This window comes from Nipponia nippon, unplaced genomic scaffold, assembly GCF_047370975.1.
Source record: "Nipponia nippon isolate SJK-2023a ecotype South Korea unplaced genomic scaffold, ASM4737097v1 scaffold_17, whole genome shotgun sequence".
NCBI classification, from domain to species: domain Eukaryota; kingdom Metazoa; phylum Chordata; class Aves; order Pelecaniformes; family Threskiornithidae; genus Nipponia; species Nipponia nippon.
The window spans coordinates 6,630,391-6,650,368 of record NW_028262333.1 but is presented as its reverse complement, the minus strand read 5'-3'; the positions used below and the strand labels follow the sequence as shown (position 1 = coordinate 6,650,368).

At 50.3% G+C, this 19,978-nt stretch overlaps 1 protein-coding gene across 3 annotated transcripts in view; it reads right to left on the bottom strand.

Moving 5' to 3' along the window:
* The window catches only part of MGAT4B (alpha-1,3-mannosyl-glycoprotein 4-beta-N-acetylglucosaminyltransferase B), a 52,454-nt gene that overhangs the window by 1,052 nt on the left and 31,424 nt on the right, over positions 1–19,978 (bottom strand). For 2 of the 3 annotated variants that reach the window (XM_087753953.1, XM_087753950.1), the window contains exons 2-14: positions 14,928–15,107; positions 14,101–14,241; positions 13,125–13,258; positions 10,489–10,535; positions 8,258–8,371; positions 7,760–7,835; positions 7,268–7,382; positions 6,387–6,517; positions 3,317–3,424; positions 2,205–2,398; positions 1,734–1,812; positions 1,184–1,271; positions 85–197 (exon numbers count right to left, since the gene is read on the bottom strand). In XM_087753953.1, coding sequence (XP_087610079.1) covers positions 85–197; positions 1,184–1,271; positions 1,734–1,812; positions 2,205–2,398; positions 3,317–3,424; positions 6,387–6,517; positions 7,268–7,382; positions 7,760–7,835; positions 8,258–8,371; positions 10,489–10,535; positions 13,125–13,258; positions 14,101–14,241; positions 14,928–15,107 — 1,520 coding nt within the window. Of the gene's footprint in view, positions 1–84; positions 198–225; positions 364–1,183; positions 1,272–1,733; positions 1,813–2,204; positions 2,399–3,316; positions 3,425–6,386; positions 6,518–7,267; positions 7,383–7,759; positions 7,836–8,257; positions 8,372–10,488; positions 10,536–13,124; positions 13,259–14,100; positions 14,242–14,927; positions 15,108–19,978 lie in introns of those variants that run through there. The other variant, XM_087753952.1, reaches the window with a different exon arrangement.

Sequence of the window (19,978 nt, the reverse complement as noted above, 5' to 3'; positions counted from 1 at the left end):
GGATCAGAGAGAAGCTGGGGCGGCAGGGAGCCCCAAGCCAAGAGCTGGGCAGGGCCATCCCTCTGCCGATGAAGCCCAGCTTACCTCGCTCAAGATGATCCACACTGGGGAGTCGGTCTGGATGGACAGCCTGATGGCCTCCAGCGGCCCGAAGGACGGGTCCACCTCGCCCTCTGCAACACCCTTGGAGAAGGAGCCTGGTGGGGAGAGCACGTGGGTGACAGGGGGACGGTCCCCTGGCAGCCAGCCCCCCCTGAGGGAACCACGAGCAGCCATGGCAGCGCCGTGCCCGCGGCTCCCCGACATGAGAGAGACGGGCTGAAAACCAGCAGCATGGATGTCAATACGGTGCAAAATGCTACACTGGAACAAAAAAAATCAGCTAAATAAAACACAATGGGGAGTATTTGGCTGCATATCACTGCTGTGCAAAAGCGGGGCAGAGTGACCTGACGGCAGCACTGTCCTGTCAGAGCCAAATGTTGGTTCAGGAGCCGTGCCATGGAGGCAAGTCTCATATCCATAGTGCTAGCAAGGTCTCAGCCTGTTGCTATGTCCCATTTTTGGGTGTGATTTTTTTTTTTGAAAATGCAACTGGCAGAAACCAGACAGCATGCAGTGGAATGCTAAAATGGCAAAAAGCTACACATATCAGGGAATTTTTAATTGTCTATTTAAAAAAAAAAAGAAGTCTTAGCAGGGACACCAGGGCTTTACCACGCACCAGTGGGTCCCCATAGGCTGCACTCACTCATTCTTGTTCAGGGGCAGGACAAGCACTGAAACAAGCTCAGGTGGCAGGAGACAAAGTCCAAGCTGCAAGTGGTGTGAGTACCGAGACAGGCTGTGGAGGGAGAGCGCAAAATCGCCCACAGTGGAGGTTTTTAAGACCAGGTTAGGTAAATGGATAATCTGAATAATTTGGTCCCAGCTCTGAGCAGAGACAGGCAGAAACATAGGACTGAAAACTACCTGAAGAGGACACCTAGTCTAAGACGGGAGGGAGGGCAGTGGAGGAGAGGAGACAATGACAATTAAGTCCTCTTCCAACCTGGCTCCCAACAAGCAGAAATTACTCTTTGCCAAGCAAACAGCACTAAGGGTCTCGATTCACTTGACAGTAAGGCTATGGGCTGTGTTATCAAACCCAGCGGGCAGCTTACCACCCTGCACCCTGCTGTACCTATCTGGATGTAGCCGTCCGGCATCCTGCGGTATTTGACGGCTGCGCCTCTTCCCTCCTGCAAGGCTTCCTTATCCGACTGCAGGCTCTGCGGGAAGGAGAGGAGCTCTGCACAAGGCCAGTGGCAAGAGCCACCCAAAAGTCCCAAGCAACAGCAGCAACCCTGGAACCACCCTTGCCAGCAGCCCTTGGCATCTCGTCCCCCCACCTGGCACCCTGAGCCTCATGCCCCAACACAAGAGGGCATTTGCTGCCCTCATGCTGTTGCTTCCACTGCACCATCCTGGCTCCATCCCCTCCTCTGCAGCCATCCCATCCATCTGAGCATCCCTTCCGCAGGCATGGATGGCTCCCACAGTGACTGTGCAGCGCAGCATCCCTGCTCCCGAGGTGGTACCACCCCAGGCGTGACCCCCTGGCTCCCAGCCAGCACCTCTCAAAGGCAACGAGTCTTGCAAAGATTTTCCTGACGGCTTTAAGCAGTTCCCTTCTCTCAAACCTCTCTTGCTTCCCACTCCACCCCCGTCTCAATTCTCAATAAAACACTTACGTCAAACGGCAAAACCTCCACAGTCGTATTGAAGAGTTTGTCTTCTGGGTGCTCGATGTTCCCGCTGCGGAAGAAGAACCTGTGACAGAGACCAAAGCCATGGAAACCCACACTGAGCGAGGGGGGACATGGTGGCTTTCACCCCAGCTGAACCATCAAACAGCTCAACCTAACAGGCATCTTCCCAAAAAGCCCACGAGCACACGGTTTGGAAGGAGACCTTCTGCGCCAGATTAGCTGAAGCACGGATTGCTCAGAAGCGCAGGAAAGCAAAGGGCTCCGGCAAACGTGGCCCCACCAAAAAGGGACAAGTTATCCTCCCCCTGGAAGAGCACTGCTCCCTCCCCCTGGGCAGCCAAGCAGCAGGTGGGCAAGAAATTCAATATAAGCCAGAAGAGCAAAAGGAAAGTGTCTCCACATGCTCCAGGCTGTCCCCACGTCCTCCCCCGCCGACCCCCCCCAGGCACTGGCCTTTCGATGCGGAGCGGTTTGAAGAATCTGAATCTGATAAAGTCTCCAGCGGTGGGAGTGAAGGCCCAGAAGAAGTCCTCCCGCAGGTAAGCCTTCTCCAAGGTGAAATGCTGGTAGGTTTTCAGGCTGGTGCTCACCTCCGCAGGAGGGTTGACGTGCTCTTTCCGCAGGGCCTGCTTGCCAAAGTCCTTGTCCTTGGTGGGTGCAAAGCAAAAGGGCAGAAAAGGGTCACAAGCTGCTCTTGCTGTGAGGAACAGGGGTCTCAGCAACAGGGCAATGCAAATTAAAAGCTCTCGATTTGCAGAGCACAGAAGGATGGGGGATGGAAGTGATCTGGGGAAGGCAGCAGACAGGGCAATGCGTGGCTGGATCCCAGGAGGACACAACTTCAGGAGAGGCAGCTCAGAGAATCACCACTGCTCTGCGCTCTGATCCGGCACCGAAGAGCTTTCTTTGTCCAAGTGTCCCTGCCCCACCTGAGGAGAAGGTGGCTGGGAGGCTGACGATAGCGTAAAATGACTGGATTACACAGCCTGACAGGCACTGCACTGCGATACGAACTGATTACACCATCCATTTACCTGGGGACTGGACAGACACAGGACTGAGCACAGCCCAGGGATGTGTGTCTGTGGGTCCTGCACATCTAGCTGTGGGAAGCTTGATTTTGTTAATGTTTAAATACACACAATTTAAGCTCTTACACAGCAAGCTCTAGTTTGCCTATCAGCAAATCCCAGGAACAAGGAGGGGGGTGGGAAGGAAGTCAGACCAACCCAGGAGTCATCTCTGCAGGGTTTTTCAGTAGATGCTTCGAAATCACTTGCCTGATCATGGTTTGGCACTCAGGATGGGTGGCCAGGACCAGTACTAAGGCTTAAAAGCTTGCAGCGACTCTTGGTACATGTCACTGCCATGCTGAGAAGTAGGAGCTACATGAGCTCACTGTAATTCAGAATAAAACACAACCACTGCACAGAAATCCAGCCGCCACCGTCCCACCAGTTGCTGTCACTGATGTCCCCACCCCAAAAGCAGCCAGTTCCTGGGTGCCTGCAGGCCAGGCCTGGCAGAAAGGCTGTCTGTGGCTTGGACAGGCAGCTGGTACCCACCTTCAGCTTCTGTATCTTCCCAGCCAAGGAGGAGTGGGTTCCCACGTGCTGGAAGAGCGAGGGCTTGAAGCGGATCCTCAGGTTTGCCTTCTGCCTGTCACAGTGTTTCTGAAACGAGACAATCCCACAGCACCCCATGCTTAAACCTCCACAGTCAACTGTGCCCCGGGAGAGGAATGGTCAAGGGCACGAGGAGTGATAAATATCCCTGCCCCTCCATCTCTATGCCTTTCTGTGTTATTTCAGCTTTAATTTGGCAAGAGGGCTTTTAACCGCACCCTGGAGGAACCCGACCGTGACCCTCGGCCGGTCACCCGCCGGGCTCTGCTGGGCAGCCAGGGTGCCCAGGTTTAAGTGTCAAACGTCTCCTTGCCAAGCATAGCTTAGCAAATGCAGAGCAAGTCTCCCCTGGGTCCTGTCAGGTAGGGAGAGCCAGATAACTTTATTTCTTTTTTCCTTGGCTTATCAGGAAAGCCTTTTTCCTACAACTCAGAGCTCGGGATCACCGATGTCTGAAGGTACAGTAAGCCCTGGGACGATTCAGAGCCCAAGCGAACAGGTAGCAATTGCGGGCTCTTTTCAGACAGGCAGAGCTTTCAGTTTGTTGGCAGATTCTGTTAGGCAGATGTATGGCACGTGCCATCGTCTGAGCTGTTTGACTGTTTCGCACCCATCCCACCATGTAAATAAACTTGGAGATGCAACTCTGATCCAGACAGTGATTTTCCGTGGGGTGGAGGAAGAGAGATGATGGAGAAGGAATAAAGGACGAACGGGAAAAACACTGAGAGTGTGGAGACAATAACTCACACTTTAAAAACAGTTAATTTCTCTCAGTTTGGGGGAGCAGGACAAAAATACAGGGTTAAAAACCAGAGGGAGAGAGCTTTTTTTTCCCAAATTTTGCTTTTTCCAAGACAAGAAACACACACACACCCCTACCACCAGCTGCTCTCGCAACCTCCCACCCAAGAGCACCCCCGGCAGAAATCCCGCTGCCGGCCGGTGTGGCACTGGCTGCCTGGCACCAGGCAGGGCACAGCCACACCGAGCCCCCGCGATGGGCTGCCCACACAGGCCACCACCACTGTGCCGGGAGCTGGGAAATTCCAGGCATGACCCCTGCGAGCTGCAGAAGAGATAGATAATCCCCTAATCCAGCTCACATTACATTAGAAAATTAAAACTAGCCATGCTAATGGGAGAGACCCTACTCATTGCCAGCAACCCCAGACGCAACCCCATCCAGTCTGATCTCACTCTGGATGGGGAGAGCAGGAGGAAGGGGAATGGAGGGAGCCACAGCGTCTCCTGATTTCTCTTTCTCCCCTTTTTCCCTTCTGCTGAAGAAGCATTTGCTGAAAGCAGCATTGTCTCAGGCGAGCCAGGAGGAGGAATGGCTGGTGGTAAGAAGGTCATCCCTCCACAAAGCTCTACCCCAGGTAAATCTAAAATTAGTTAAAAAAGAAAGAGCAGAATATATCCAGAGCAGGCAAAGCACTTACCAAAAGCTCAGGTCAAACAAACTTTCAATCAAAAAGACAAATCCTCCCCGCTACCAATTTGATTCTGCACAGTGGGATTTACAAGGGAAAGTCGTATTTGAAAGGGCACTGTGCAGAGTTAATCATGCAAACAGTGGGGGAAAGGAGCCAGAAATCCACATGGAAAGTAGGTTAATTTTTAAAAAGGCAACACATTTAAGAGGCTTGCAGTTTCCCCTGGGAAAACCTTGGCTCCGCCAGGTAGGAGAAGATGAGTGAAGATGAGCTAAGGAGAAGATGATCCTGCACAGCAGGATCTGCATTTAATCAATGCTCAAGCTGAAGATTTTGAAGGGGAGGGGGCACAGACAGCAGCATCGTTCCCAGCTCCATCCCAGCATCCCACCACCCTGGCTTTGCCCATGGCTGTGAGGACCCTGGGGGCTGCCAGACAGGCCTGGGGACTGCTCTGTCACACCTGAGCACATGGTTTGAACTGCCAGGAGGACATGATGGACATCACCTGAGACTGGTCCTGCTGCACATGGGGGACTGGAGCCGATGTCACAGCCTCTGTCAGGGATCAGACCAAATTAAACCACATCCTTGCCCCAATTCTGCAGAGCCCTGAAGATGGCCTGTCCCCCCCAGCGCATAAATATAGTATTTATCCCCAGAGCGACCACTTGCTCTGGCACTTGCCACCACAAAGCAGTTGTGGCCATGAGGTCTGTCCTAAGCGACCGGCTTCAAGCTCTGCACGGGGACTCCGCTGCTCATTCTCCGCCGGGGGAGGAGGGTGAACGAGCGTATGAGTAAATACAATATGTTCAGAGAGGAGACAGCAGAGTATCTGGTGGTGAGCTCATCTTACATTTGCTGTCACCTCCCCCCTCCTCTGCCCTTCCCACTCGCTTTAGCCCCTCGCTGCCGCCGCTGCCGCCGCCAGGAGTTCAAACACAACCTCCACAGGGCACGGGGGCTTCTGTGCTGCTGTCCGCAAGGCTTTGTGCAGACACGGCTCCGCAAACGAGATGGCAGCATGAAAACGGAGCCCGTCTCACCTCTCTGCACCCTCCTAGAAACCCCAACAAGAGCTTTGCGTGCTCTGGCTTCATTTTGGCACACTACGCGCAGCGGGCTTGCTGTTGGGTCATCTGGGGTGAGCTCTCTGGGCAGCCTGCATGTGTGCTCCAGGCACACGAGCCCCGAGCCAAAGGGTTATTCTGGGGTTACAGTCAGCGAGCAGGGAACGGCTTCAGGGAGAGGAGCACACCGGAATGAAAAACAACACAGAAGAATGGGGAATGGCCACTCTCCTCGAGGACTGGAGGAGGAATACCCTGTTAGTGCTTAGATGCAAAAATAATGCCTTTTCTGGCAGCTGCAGACTACAAAAACCTAAACTCCCAGGTCTTTGCTTACACAATCTGCAAGGACACCCTGCGGCACACTCCACAGGGACGGCACGGTTTGGTGCGGAGTCAGTTAGCACCAGAGCTCACAGAAAAGATCCTCTGGAGACACAGCCCACGTTTGCCCACACACAACAGAAGGTTTCCCTTCAACAGAAGTTGTTTACATACTGCATCTTTCTCAGGGTTGCAGACTTTCACCCAAAGGATGTGATCCAGCAGCCAGTCAATGGGTTTGTCCTTATAGAACATCAGGATGAACTCCACGATTAAGCTCAGATCCAGAGACTTGAACATTTTTCCTACAGCACAGAGAGAAGAGAGAGCAGCTATGGTATGAAATGGTCAAAAATCAGAGCTGGGAAGAAAAAACTTGGGAGAGTGGGCTGTGGGGGTTGGATGTGTCCGTCTCTCACGTAAAGGAAATAGCATGCAGCTCTGGTTTATGTACCCGTACTGCTGGCATTGCTAATACAGTTCTGGATTTAATATTCATCACAGAATTAGAAAGCATTAGTGTCTCACAGGTCACAACAGTCTCAAAAGGTCTAAAACTCTTCCATTCAGTAGGGAGAAATAAGGATGAAAAACATTCAGCCAGCTGCAGGACAGACCATTTCCTGCCCCGAAAACTACAAGTTTTAAGCCAGTCAAACCAGTATCCAAAATAACAAATCAAGCTGCTACTGCAACCATGCACTGTTCCCAAAATAGTTCTGTGCTGATGTAAACTTCCTTTTGCACACTCTTAGGCAACTCCAGATCCCATCCAGCCTAAAAGCTACTGGTCATGTCTAAGCCGTTCGGCTGTCGGCTGGGCCACCGACCAGGTTTATTTTTATTAAAAGTGAGTATCAGCAGTACCAGCTGTGAGGATCTTTCTCCCCTGTGCAAACACAAGGGTCACTGCAAAAATAGGGAGTGATCAAGTCCAAGTATTTTACCATCTCGTGGGGACAACTCGTTGGACCAAGAGCATAAATGCTCGCAAGAACCAGCAGGTACTTGTACCCGTGCCTGATGGGACTGGGGTGAGCAGGGGAGAACGTTACCTATAAACCCCAGCTGAGAAAACTCCAGGATCATCCACTCTTCGGAGGGCTGCTGCAAGGCAAAGTTCTTCATCGTGCTGAGATAGTTTGGTTTGGCCACAATATCATCCTCCAGCTGCAAGAGGAAAGGACACTCAGTGCCAATGACCCATCCAGGTTCCAGTAAGAGCCTCTCTGTGCAAAGCAATCACGCCGTAGACTGGAGGAAAGCTTTGGCACAGACCTAGTTTATTCTGGAAGATGCTCCAAGCGGATTTTTCTCACCCAATCTAACAGGTAAATGAAACAAGGATTCCTGCCCTCCCTATGCAGGAGGTCTCCACGTCTAAAACATCTTAGAAACCTAGCTTTTGAACCTATCTGGTTAAAACCCGCTCCCACTCTGCGGCATCACACAACTGGACATGCTCTTTGCCCTCACTCAGCTGGGTATGAGCCACAGTGAACTCACAGGTACACCCAACTCCCCTCTGCCCCCAGCACCAAACCCACCTGCACGTAATATATGCCTTTGGACTGGGCATACATCATTAAAAAGCAGTAGTCGAGGTTCTGCTTTGTCCTCCACCTGCAAGAGACAAACACGATGGGAGCGTCGAGATACCGGGCTGCTCGGGGGATCCAGCCGAGGCTGGGTTTAAGCCGGGAAGGTGACACAGCTCTTGGAGGAGGGGATGGCATACGGCCTCTCCCTTTTGGTCTCAAACTGGTCAGCTAAGAGTTACTGGGAAACTCAGGGATTTCCAAAATGAACATCATCTGGGTTAAAATGCCCCCCTCGCTTGGTGATGGAAACACCACAGCACAAGGCAAGCCCTGCAAAGCTGGCGCCAGTTCATGCCCCCCGCCACGTCCTTCCAGCTCTCGGATAAAGCCAGTTTAAGGCCTCGCCTGGCCCTGCAGAGGAGCTTTCCCTGCCGGAGTTGGGGGGGGGGATGCTGCAGTCACTTAATTCAGGGCTTGCTTGTTTTTAAGCTCATTGATTCTTACCTGACTCTTTCCTTGGGGTCCCCGAAGGATTCCCGGAGGCGGGAGAAATCAGGATAGAAATGCGGAGACGGGGAAATTACCTCCAGGAGACCTGAGTGTATTTCCTTTGGGAATCTGAGGGAGAAATGCAGCAGTAAACAAATACCTCCACGTCTAACACACCATTTCATAGACCAAATCGCTGGGTAAACACTGAGCTGCAGAACCAAACAAAAAATACAGCCTCTAAGATAAAACTTCCCCAGCAGGTAGTGCAATTCCAGGCCTCACCAAAGGACATCAGCAGGGACTGCCACGGAGTCGTAAACCTGCTCTCTCCCTCCCACGGTCTCTAATAGCCCCACGTTTGTGTGCTCCCCGCCAGCATCCCTCCTCCCTCCCGCACACACACACGGCTCAGCTTTAAAGACCAGCCACGAGCACCATGTACTCTCTACAGGATTAAATGGACCCGCAGACTGGTGCACCAAAGAAAGGACTTGCTGGCATTACCGGCATTTAGAGATTTTCCAAATGCATCAGTAATTAAAAGCCATTTTGCAGAGATTATGTTATGCATTTCTGGGAGGTTACTTAAAACACTGCTGTGCTATAGTTAGGACAACCAGCAGCAATTCTACCTAGTTCCCTTACACTGATAAAATCAGCATATATTTTCTCTATAATGAGGTTAGGAACCCTTTAAAGAGTCAAACTCAAACAGAAAGAAATGTCAGCCATCTGAAAAACAGGTACCTACAACAGCCTTGCAAGCAAAACCCAGAGATTACTGTAACTGTGAGAGATAAGCAGGAAAACCAGTTATTTTTATACTGCCTTTTTGAGAACATTTGGTGTGAGGCTGATTTCCTTTTCTTGTCCAGAGCTGCAGGACGGGAGATGGGGCAGAGGGAGACAAAGCAGCGAGATTGCCAAAAACTTCTCACTTATTTTTCCCTTCCTTATTCCCTCCTTGGGACTGGCAAGATTTTCAGCTAACATTTTCAAATCTTCCCTTCCTCAGGCAGCAGTGAAACAGAAGCTTCTCACTGAGCTGACAAAACCTGTACCGAAGCAGCAACAGCTTTCTCCCTCCTGCGATATGAGCTCAGCCTGCCCTGGCCCCACACCGCCTCAATTCAATTTGGAAGAAAAATAATTTCAGTGAATCAGGGAAGGGCAGGAGGCACTGGAGAGGAGGACAGCGAGAAATCAAATCATTAAGTCAATTAAAGTTTCAGGCCTTCTATGCAGAAGCACTCTCCGCAGCAGCGCCCAGTAATTTCATCAGGATCCATCGGACAATCAGTCCATTATCCCCCGATAAGTGCGTCCTCCTGCCAGCAGGCAGAAGGAGGGGAGCTCTGCCAGCTCCTGCACAGCAAGATGGAGGGCTCTGTTTCAGCTCTTCTGCAAGTGCCCGGGAACACAACCCTCCCCGCACACGTCCCGGCCCCTCTCCCATCATTGGCTCCGGGACGCGGGGCGCTGGGAGGATGCGCTGCCCTTTCGCGTCTCCTTCTTATGGCGACTGCGATCCCTTGGAAGCACGCAACCGCAGGAGCTGGACGGGAGTCACAGCCCCTTCTCTCATCACCTTTTTCTTTTGCCTCCGAGCTCTGATGCTGTTAACGCCTGGACCGGCTCATGGTTAATAATCCGTCACCGGCTTCTGCCTAAATAGCCACAGATGAAGCTGCAAAAGCCACTAAGACTCCGGGACATAAATAGCAGCTAGTATGAGAGACAAATGTAACTAGCACCCAGAACAAGGGAAAAACAAATAGGCTGGAGCCAGAGGAAAAACGGATCACGGATGTGAACACAAAATGAGGCAGGAGCATTTGGGTGTGCTTACCACACTGCCCAGTTGCTCTGACTCCGCAGAGCAGGTAGAGGGCTGCACTAGACACAGAAACAATTGCCAGGATCACTGGAAATCTAAATAATCCATCTTCTTGCAAAGCCACAGGACAGAAAGAGCAAAATGAAACGGCATGACCACGTGTGATAAAGACTGCAAGCACAAAGCAGCCTAATGGAAGCTACATATGGGATGCATTTTAGAACAAGCAGAAAGTGGAAGCGGCAATAGCAAAGACAGCCCAGAGTTTAAGAACAGAAAAAAAACCCAAACAACAAAAAAATACAAAAGGGAACCATAAAAGCGTGTATTCTCTCCTTAATGAAGCCGTTCCCTGGCCTCGCTACAGGCACAGACCCTACTGCCATAGTCATTTGGAAGTGCTTACAAGTTTTTGATATTTTCTGCCACTCCGGCTGTGTACTGTGGATCCGTCTGAAAACAAAAGATAAGCAGTGTTAGATCCTTCAGCCTCAGTCTGTGCCCCCTGGGGCTCAAAAATCACCTTCAACACACCCCGGCAGTGCTGTCAGCACCTCTGTACCATCTCCATATCTCCTTTTATCCAGTTTAACCGCTCTCCCCGTGCTGACAGACTCCTAGAAGCCCTCCTTTGTGGCCAGTGTTAACCAAAGGCATCACACACCAGAAAACACCCCAAAGGACTCAAGACCCTGCACATCTTCCCCACGTGCTCTCCTGGCACTTCTGCCCCTGCCAGCGCCAAGTGTTTGCACAAAGTGTTAACTTCTGAGCTATTTATTTTTTTCTCTATATAGGCTGGCTTTCATCCAAGCGAATACTCTCTGCAGAAAAAGATCTCCACCCCTTTTGTGAAAAAGAGAGGTTTATTTATAAAGCGTGCATTTTTCATTTCAGGTTCATTTTGATGCTTTTCTTCCTAAAACAACAGTTTGTTCCCACAATCAACCTGGCAACCTGTAACAGTTGGGAGGCAAAGGTCAGCAGCGCCGCGCGCCGCTATCTGCAGGCGAGATAAGTGCAAACACAGGGACAGGCACTGGACAGAAACCATCTGCACAGTGACCGGGGAAACAAAATCCAAGAACAAAGGGCAGGAGACCCAGGAGCAAAAACTGTGCCTGTTTCCTGGTCGCGGTATTGTTTTGAGATCACGGGATCACGCGTCCCAGGCGGATCTGCAGACACAGCATCACAGAAGCCGGGACCGGCTGCTGCTGCGCTTGGTGCCGGGCAGAGGTGAGAAGTGAGACGCCAGGGATGTCTGTCACAAGCTGAGGACAGCGCTTCCATGCTGGAACTGTGACAAGGGAGGATTTTCTCAAGAGGAAAAAGGTCCCTTTCCCAAACAGGGCTCAGGCTCCCAGTGCTGGACTGATTTCTTATCCCAGTGCTGCCAAGAAAACAGCAACAGGAAAAACAAAGGCAGGAAAGATGCTCCTGGCTTTGGGAGCAAACACATAGCTCCACTCCAAGCACCCAGCTGCCACCAAAACGGGGGGTTGGTGACAGCTGAGCCGGCCAGCTCGCCCCAGGGCTCCCCTCTGCCAGCCAAGGAGCCTCCGGCTCTCCCAGGCAGCCTGTCCGCCGCGGATGACACCCACGGTGGTTAGCGGTGGCACTCAGAAATGAGAAGTCCCCATCCCAAAAAGGACATTCAGTTGCTCCACTCATCGTCCTGAGTCTCTAAATTACCCAGCGTCCGCTCCAGGTTCACACCACCTCTCCACTATTCACCCTTTATCCCGTGCCTGAAGAGCCCTAACAAGCAATGCACAGTGCAGGTACACTGAGAAACGTGCTGTCAGGGAAGAGGCAGAGCAGGCACAGCCGTGGTTGACACTTGCACGGATGGAGAACGTTGTGTCAACAAGAAAGAACAGAGACAGGGGTGATCTGCAACAGCTACCATCGCTGTTACTGGGCTACAGCACGTGTGCTCCTGCACTTCACGGTATCAGAAGTAATTTCTTTGTTGTTCACTTCCCTCGTCACAGGTACACACAGAAAGTCAGGTGCTGCCACCACAGCGTGCACGCTATTTGCAAGTCAGCTGTAAAATAAATATTACTGCAGTCCTAAACAGAAGATGTATTTGGTCAACTTACTTAAAACCTCTCATGCTTTAACTCACCCGCTGTGAAAACAGCCACCAAACCTGTCCTGGCTCAAAGGGAAACGACGGCCGGGACCAAACTTGTCCCGGGCACTTTGAGCTGCACCCACCTGTGCACACCTTCTCTTTGTACGAAATACCAGCCAGAGACCCAAAAGCCAAATGCTACTCAAAATGTCAAATTATGGGTAAACAGGCAGCAAACCCAGACATTTATCTTTGTTCCGCTCCCAGTAACATGCCACTGAGGTTTATCTTTCTCACTGGATTTCTGGAAATTAAGACAAATGCAGTTCAAGCTCAAGAAAATAATCCTGAGGGGAAAGCCATGGAGAAAAATAACCATCTAAACCCACAGATAAAAGCAGCTCTTGCGGATTAATGTATCAACGCTTTTTAGCCCCTGGATTCAGCAACTGATTCTGGGCTCCAGACACCAGCACGAAGAGGCATCTCGGCCCCAAATCAGCAGGTGCTTGGGTTTGGAGCGGATGTTAGTGCTGTCTTACAGGTACATGGAGAAACGAAGCTGCTTCAGGAGCGGGTCTGAGAGCTCCCCTCAATGTGGCCATGGGGCTGCTCCAGCACATTTTGGGAACAACCACTCAAGCACCCTGCAAGAGCCATCACGATTTAGACCAGCAAGATCAATGCACGTGCTGCACTGGCAGCTGCTAATGTTTGCCTGCTCGCACCCGGACCCTCTCTGGCCCAGTCGGTGTTTCATTTTGGGCAGGACGCACCTAATGATCCTGGTGGATGGCAGCCCAAGGCTGGGCTTATCTGCCCTGGCACGCAGCAGAGCTAGCCTCCAGGTGGGCAGACGTCCTGTTTTGCACCAAGTTTGGCAGACAGTGGGATGGGATGGGGGCCAGGGAAATGGGATACACAGGGAAATGGGATAAACAGGCAAAGTTCTGTCTTACCTCAGCGATGAGGACGACGATGACGGAGTCCTCCTTCTCCTGCTGAGTGAGCTCTGAGATGAGGGAGTTGAGGGTGTCGGTGAGGTAGGAATGCACCTCCCGCTTCACGCTGGGGATTCCCATCACAACAGACACTGCCCGGGGCCAAGGAGAGATTTTAGAGAGGGGGGTGCTGGGACAAGACACTTAGCTCCACTCCCATGACTGCCTCATGGTTCACCTGCTTGGTGCCATGCTCCGTCATTAAAACCAGCAGTGATCAGCAGGTTGGCGGGTTCCTGGGCTATGTAGGGTTCCCATACTCCTGTCCCCCAGCCCAGTACCAACCAGCAGCACCCCAGTGTGCCAGGCTGGCAGGGCACCCACGGCAATCAGATAGACTCTTTCTTTTCTCCCCAAAAGACTGATGCCTAAGGAAACACCCAAAACCCCTCCCCCTCCTAGGAGCCTTTTCAGCCTGTGAATGTCAACTTCAAGACCACCCTTGTTCTCCAAACCCCTTCCGTGGCCAGAAGCATCTCAGTTGAGGAGGGATAAGTCAGGTCTTTGGCTTTGGGTTGAGATTTGGGAGCAGGAGGGAATCATCTAGTACCCAAAGTCCTACTCCAGACGGGATTTGTCCCGTAAGACTGGTTAGAGTCTCCATGAAGCACCCTGCAAACTGCGCTTTCATCTGACCACCTTCCAGGCAATGTCTAGAGCACTCTGGAGATGGAAAGCAGCAAAAAACATCTGGCAGAAGCACTGAGAACATTTTAGTGCCAGTCAAGAGCACAGACAGCACTCCCCTGTAGACTTGCAGACGTGACATGGCTTACCCACCCCGCGTGCCATGATCCCAAGGAAGCTTGCATGATGCATGCAGCCTTTCCTCCAGTCCTGCTCATCTCCGTACCACAGCCAGGCCCGGAGGAAAGGGGAGGGACAGGCACTAAGGTGAGGAAGAGCACCAGAAGCAGCACTAATTCCCATTTACCTCCAGTGCGCCCCTGTCCCACATGCACGGCTGGCTGCAGACTGTTCTCCTTTGACAGCAAATGTGGCAAATGATGGAAGATGGTGGGAAGGTGCAGCACATTCTTGTTGGTGATATTCCACAGTTTTAACTTGGTTTCGTCTTAAAAAGGAAAAGGGAATCAATTGCAAGGAATGGTAGGCAGGAAGAGACTGCAAGGCAAAAAGCCTTTTTAGAGCAGCCTGGCCACCTGAGACTACTGCTGGGTTATAAAAAATCAGGCCAACCTTTAACATGCTACCACAAACCCAATTAAAGTTCAGCAGGAGCCATGAGGGCCTTAAAGAAGTCCCAAAATATTTGGGAAGGAGGGGGGAGAATGAAGACAAAATGAAGGTCAAATTGGATCTTTCTGCAGAGATCCAAAACTGAGCAACTTAAAAAAAAAAAAAAAGAACAAATAAATTGGCGAGGGGTGCTCAGCCACCCTAACTCCTTCCTCCTCCCTCTCTCTGGATACCCATTTTCCTCATGGATTCAATACAGCCATAGGAAATGGCATGTAAAACTTGCAAGGAAAAAAAAAAGCTTGTAAGCAAGCAAATTGGCAAATATCCGCAGCCGAGGCAAATCTCAGTGTTTAATGATGCATATGCACCTCTAATTAAACAGGAGTTTAAGAGTTCCCAAGTCCCTCTGAACTCCACAATTTGCTCGTGCCAGGGGAGAGAAGAGCACGTCCTGTCCGCAGCCCTGCACACACACACACACACACGCACACCTCTCTACCTCCTCATTAGCAACAGCTTCAAAACAGCCCGAGATCCTCAACTTCTCTGTTTATTCACCAGATAAGCTGCTCCAGGTCCGGTTTATATCCCGCAGGGCCTGCTTCTCCGAGATTGCTCTCTTGATCTCCTCCAGGACCAGGTTGAGCTCCTTCGAGCGCTTCAGGCTCTCCTGTTCAGCTGCGTGGAGTCGGTCTCGGAGGGCGAGAAACTCCCGCTGGTAGATGTCCACAATGTCACCTTAAGATGGAAAAGAGAGAGAAGCTTTCTCCTCTGAGCTCTGAAGGGTTTCAAGTTGCAAAAGCAATGCCCATCACTCATACCTCCCCTACCTCCACAAGCCTTAAAACATGGATTTAGGGAGCTGTGGTCCAGCACGCACCCATTGGTTGTGTTGGAGAGAGGGCAGTTTAAGTTGCAGAACTACAATTAAAGAGCTCCTTCCATTTTTCTCTTTAACTTGGGTTTCTGGGTCATAAAGAAATACGACCTCGTTCTCTATGACCAAAGCATGCAGCAAAAAATAAGTTGCATGGTAGTTCTTCTTCACTATATACTTGGAAAAGGGGAGTCAGTTGTTGGGATTAATTTTATGAGCAATACTCTGCATCTCTCTGCAGCTCCAGAAGTTTAAGCGTATGAGATGGCAACCGCTGGAGCGAGCAGCCGGGAATCAGAGACAAGTGAAAAAGAACTGAAAGCACTGGTGGTGATGGTCTGTTAAAGCCATGACTAAACCCAAGGAATATAAACATTTTTAATTGCCTTGCTCCTTGCTTTGGTTCCCTTATGGTACACAAAGGAAAGAGTTTTAAGAGCACACGCCAAAGGGTGTTCGAGTGGGTAATTCAGGAGAACCCCTGGACAGCATCTTGAAGGCCTTCTCCAGATGGCACGGGGCATCTCCCAGATGACCCCGAGTGAGGGAAAACCGAGATGCTGGCAAGGGGTATGCCGCTCTGCAGCGAGACAAGGGCGGGCACAGCACCTCCTCCAGCTTCGGAAGAGACTCCCAAATTCTAACAGCCAAAAGGGATTTTGGCGATCTAAGCTCTCTGAAACAAGGCAGCATAAAGAATATCACGCAGCCATAGCTGCCTGCATGCTTATATAAATCCAAGCGTTTGGATACACACCTTAAGGATGCATCATAAATGTAATATATAAAAAAAGAAACTTTTGATAGGGTAATAAAGCTTTTTCTTATGAAACATCATCTTATCACCATGCCCTCTTTAAGCAATAAAACTATCAAGAGCCTTCATCTGGAACTAACCATACAATAGCTGGGAGTAGAATTGGTTAGCCATTAGTGAACTTTCCTGGGCTGTTTTTTACCCCACTATTAATGAAACTACCCATTAAAAATACACTTTTATCTGTGGTCACTCACGTGTTTTCAGTAAGGCCGTAACTCGCAGGACTACAACCAAAATAGATTTATCCACTGAATAGTAAACCCTTAGCCCAAACATGACCAGGAGAGCTAATGACCAAAAATACTGCACTGGAACTTCCCAACACAGGGCTAAATATAAATCAGAGCCGTTGAAAAAAAGATATACTGACTGCATTGACAACTTCTAATTTGGGGTCCATAAAAAAAAGAGAAAAAGGAATTTTAAAGATCAGACGTACCCAGCTCCAAAGCACAGAGTTTCCAAGACAACAGTGCTTCCCAGTCCAGCTCCCGTCAACACTTTTGCCTAGGAAAAGTTTCTCCCATGGGGTCTCTTCCCCCAAAAAAACCTTCTTAAAGACTCACTGCTTCAACACAAGGGACCCCCCCCCAAGCAGTCTGGCTCCTATTAACCTTTCAGCATTAGTTTCAAAGCCACTGGCACATGGGGAGGGAGCAGAGGAAGTTACACCCATTTGATTACTCCGTCCATCTGACAACACGTTATTCAGAGAAAGCTGAGGGACAGACATAAACAACACCAGTCCTTCCTTTTTCCTGTGCGGTGCTGCTCACTTCCCACTCCCATCAAGAAAACATTTACAAATTTGCAGAAAAACAGGTTAACACCCAGCTTCAGGAGGATGTCAGGCTTTAAATTGACTCCATGAGGAGCTAGACCTTTACCTCCTGGTAACTCTCAGACATAAGAATATACCTTTCAGCTCCCCAGTACTCTAGATTATACGTTTTCCTACTTGTATCTTTTACCAGCAGCATCTGTGAATACCAGCAAGGAGCAAGTCTCTCTCCCCATTTTTGCACGAAACGATGGCAGGAACTGTGCTTGTGCAAGGCTGGAAGCATTTGGCTCTCGGCATACCGGGGGGTTACTATCCCGTGGATGCTATCAAAGCCAAATCACAGCTAAAGGCTACCATTAGATCTTGTTCTGCAATACCTGGAGCAAAGTAAAGGCAAGGCTTTGCACTTAATGGCTTTTTCCAGAGCACTGCACTTCGTTTGTGTCAGATTTAGAAGGGAAATGTCACTGATTATTCAGTCACTAATGACCTGCCCGCCGAAGCCAAGAGCTGTACTTTTCATTAGACCGCAATGGTGATGTGCAGTCAACCATTTGCTGCTTTTCTGGCTAATGGTTGGAAGTGAAATTGTATTTGTTTTCAGTGCTCTTGTCCTATGATGTCTTTGTAGGCTTTCCATTCTTTAATTAAAATTTCATGAAATTTAAAAGCTGATTGATCGTGACCGGTTCCGGTGACAGCGTCAACAGTCTGAGACAAAGCCCAAGATGGGCGTACAGTTTCCCATGAATTTCCAGTAATGCCATTTTGCACTCGTCGGTCTGCAATGACACATGGATGCAGATCTGCCATCCTCGCAAAAACCCTCAGCTGCTCAGCCAGGGAGGGCTCTGAAAAGCCACAAAGGGCAGCAGACAATAAGGGGGGGGAATTGGCTCCCATCTCTACAGGCAAGCATGGACACAGAAGTGATTTGCTGCTAATTAGGCTGAACAAATTTTTCAGCTAGTGTCAGTTCAGCACAGACCCTTTACTTACCTTTCAAAGCAGCAGCACTCCCTATCTACATATTCATTGTATTCCCTCCCAGCACAAGACAGCAGAGCTCTTAAAATATCTCCAGACTCAAGCATTGCAGGACAAAAACTCCTAGCTATAGCTATATTAAAAAAAAGACTCAGCTTACTTTTTCTTGAGAGATAACACATTGCTTCAGGCTTAAAATACACTGGTTTAATAAAGAAAGTCGGTGTTAGGTGACTGTCTGCAGGACGGACCTGGGAGACCAAAAACCTCTCAAACTTGCAGTACTTGCCGCACACATTGTGCATGCCCAGTGCCCTGCAAATAACCCAGTTCTCACCTTGCCATGCCTAATATTTGCACTCAGCAGTCTTTCGCAAGCCATCTTTAGGAACAGAATGGCTGTAAGGCTCCAAGCGTACATTGAGCAGCTTCAAGCAAGCTCTGCAGGCCAGAGAAGGCAGCGCTGGGCACAGCTGAGCGCCGGCCGCCATCTGTCCATCCCGGCGCTCACCGGAGCAGATCTGGGGGTCGTGCATCCCTGGAGGGGGGAACAGCCTGCGGCACAGGGACAGCGTCCGTAGGAAGCGTCTGGCTGAGCATCGCTCACTGACCATCAGCTCCCCCGCTCTGCTCCCTTCTCTTGCCCCGGCTGCGCCCGGCCGCAGCTGCCAGGCTTCATGTTTTTAGCCGAGGGCCTCCAGCTGAGAACCCTGTGCTGGGTTTGCTGAGCAACGACACGAAGCACTGGCAAAGCAGCAGGCAGGGATGGCTTGAGCGGGCTCCCTTCCCGGCAGCCGGGATGCAGCGGTGTGCAGGGGACAGGCACATGCTGGTGGGGCTGACGGGCTGCTCCCCAGGAGCCTTACATGGGTTCTGCAGAGCTGATCTCCTGCAGCCTTCCCAAGGGCTTTTGTCCATCCAAGGCAGCATCCCTTTAATAAAAAGTATTTCTCCGTGATGGAGAATTCTGTGGCTTTGTTCTTATTTTAAGTGGCTATTAAGTGCAAACCACGTTTGCTAGCAGAGGTGAGGGATGGGACATCTGCGTCCACTCTGCTTATCCATTTTCAGTTTTTAGTGAAAGCAAAATACCTAATCTGATCCTGAACCAGCAGACGGGCCCAAAATCAGACCAGTGCCAATAAAACCCCCACCTTGAAATCTCACACAGTCATCCATATATATATCTATATATACAGTCAGGAATGTTATAATTCTGTATTCTGCATTAGTCTTTCAAATCGCACTCCAACCTCCCAGGGAGCCTGCGGTGCATTTTAAACATGTCCGTATTTCAGGACCAATTACTTTTGGTTTTGTGCTCAGCAGATAACCTCTCCCAGCAGAGTGGACCCATGGCCAAAGCCAGAGACTTCCCTCCAATTCAATCTTTTCAAAAGCAAAGGCAAGGTCTTTGCTAGCTGGATTTGCTTCTCATTAGGAAGACTTTCAAGAGACTTTGTTTAAAAACTAAAAACAACCCCCAAACCTCTAAACCATTTATCTTTATAAAATCTTGGCTTCAAGAGCACAACTGCCCCTTTTGACCAGTCTGCTGCAAGAGTTCCCAGGGCCAAAAGAGCCAAAAAAAAGTGCAGTCCCCAGGTCACAACGCAAATGGAGTTGGAGCAGAAAACTAAACTGCCTGCAGAAAATTTCTCTGCAATGACTATTCTCCATTTTATTTAAAGCACCCCTTTAATTAATAACCATCTAGGACTTGCAAGGGCCTGGGGGGACTCCAGAGCACACAAACAACCCCCTCCCCATGCCACAGCATCTATGCTATCCGAAAACGGAGCCGGTGAAGCACGGGGAACCACAAGGCATCCCACCCCAGCTCGCCACCGTGCCCGTCCCAGCCAGGCACCCGCGCTGCCCACGCCTGGCTTCGTCCCCAGCCATTTACAGGCGCTCTCGGAGTTAGATGATGATTAGGGGTTTTATTTTTTTAATTTTGATGTTTAATGATTTATATAATGCTGGCACCACTCCACACATTACACTCTAGATTGCCCTGATTGAATCGCAACATTCATTAGGTATTTTGCTAACAGAATTTCACCAGACCATTAAAAGGGATATAAGGACTTACGCGGTATCAGTGAATTAAATTCAGCTCCTGAGATGTGAAAAAGGTT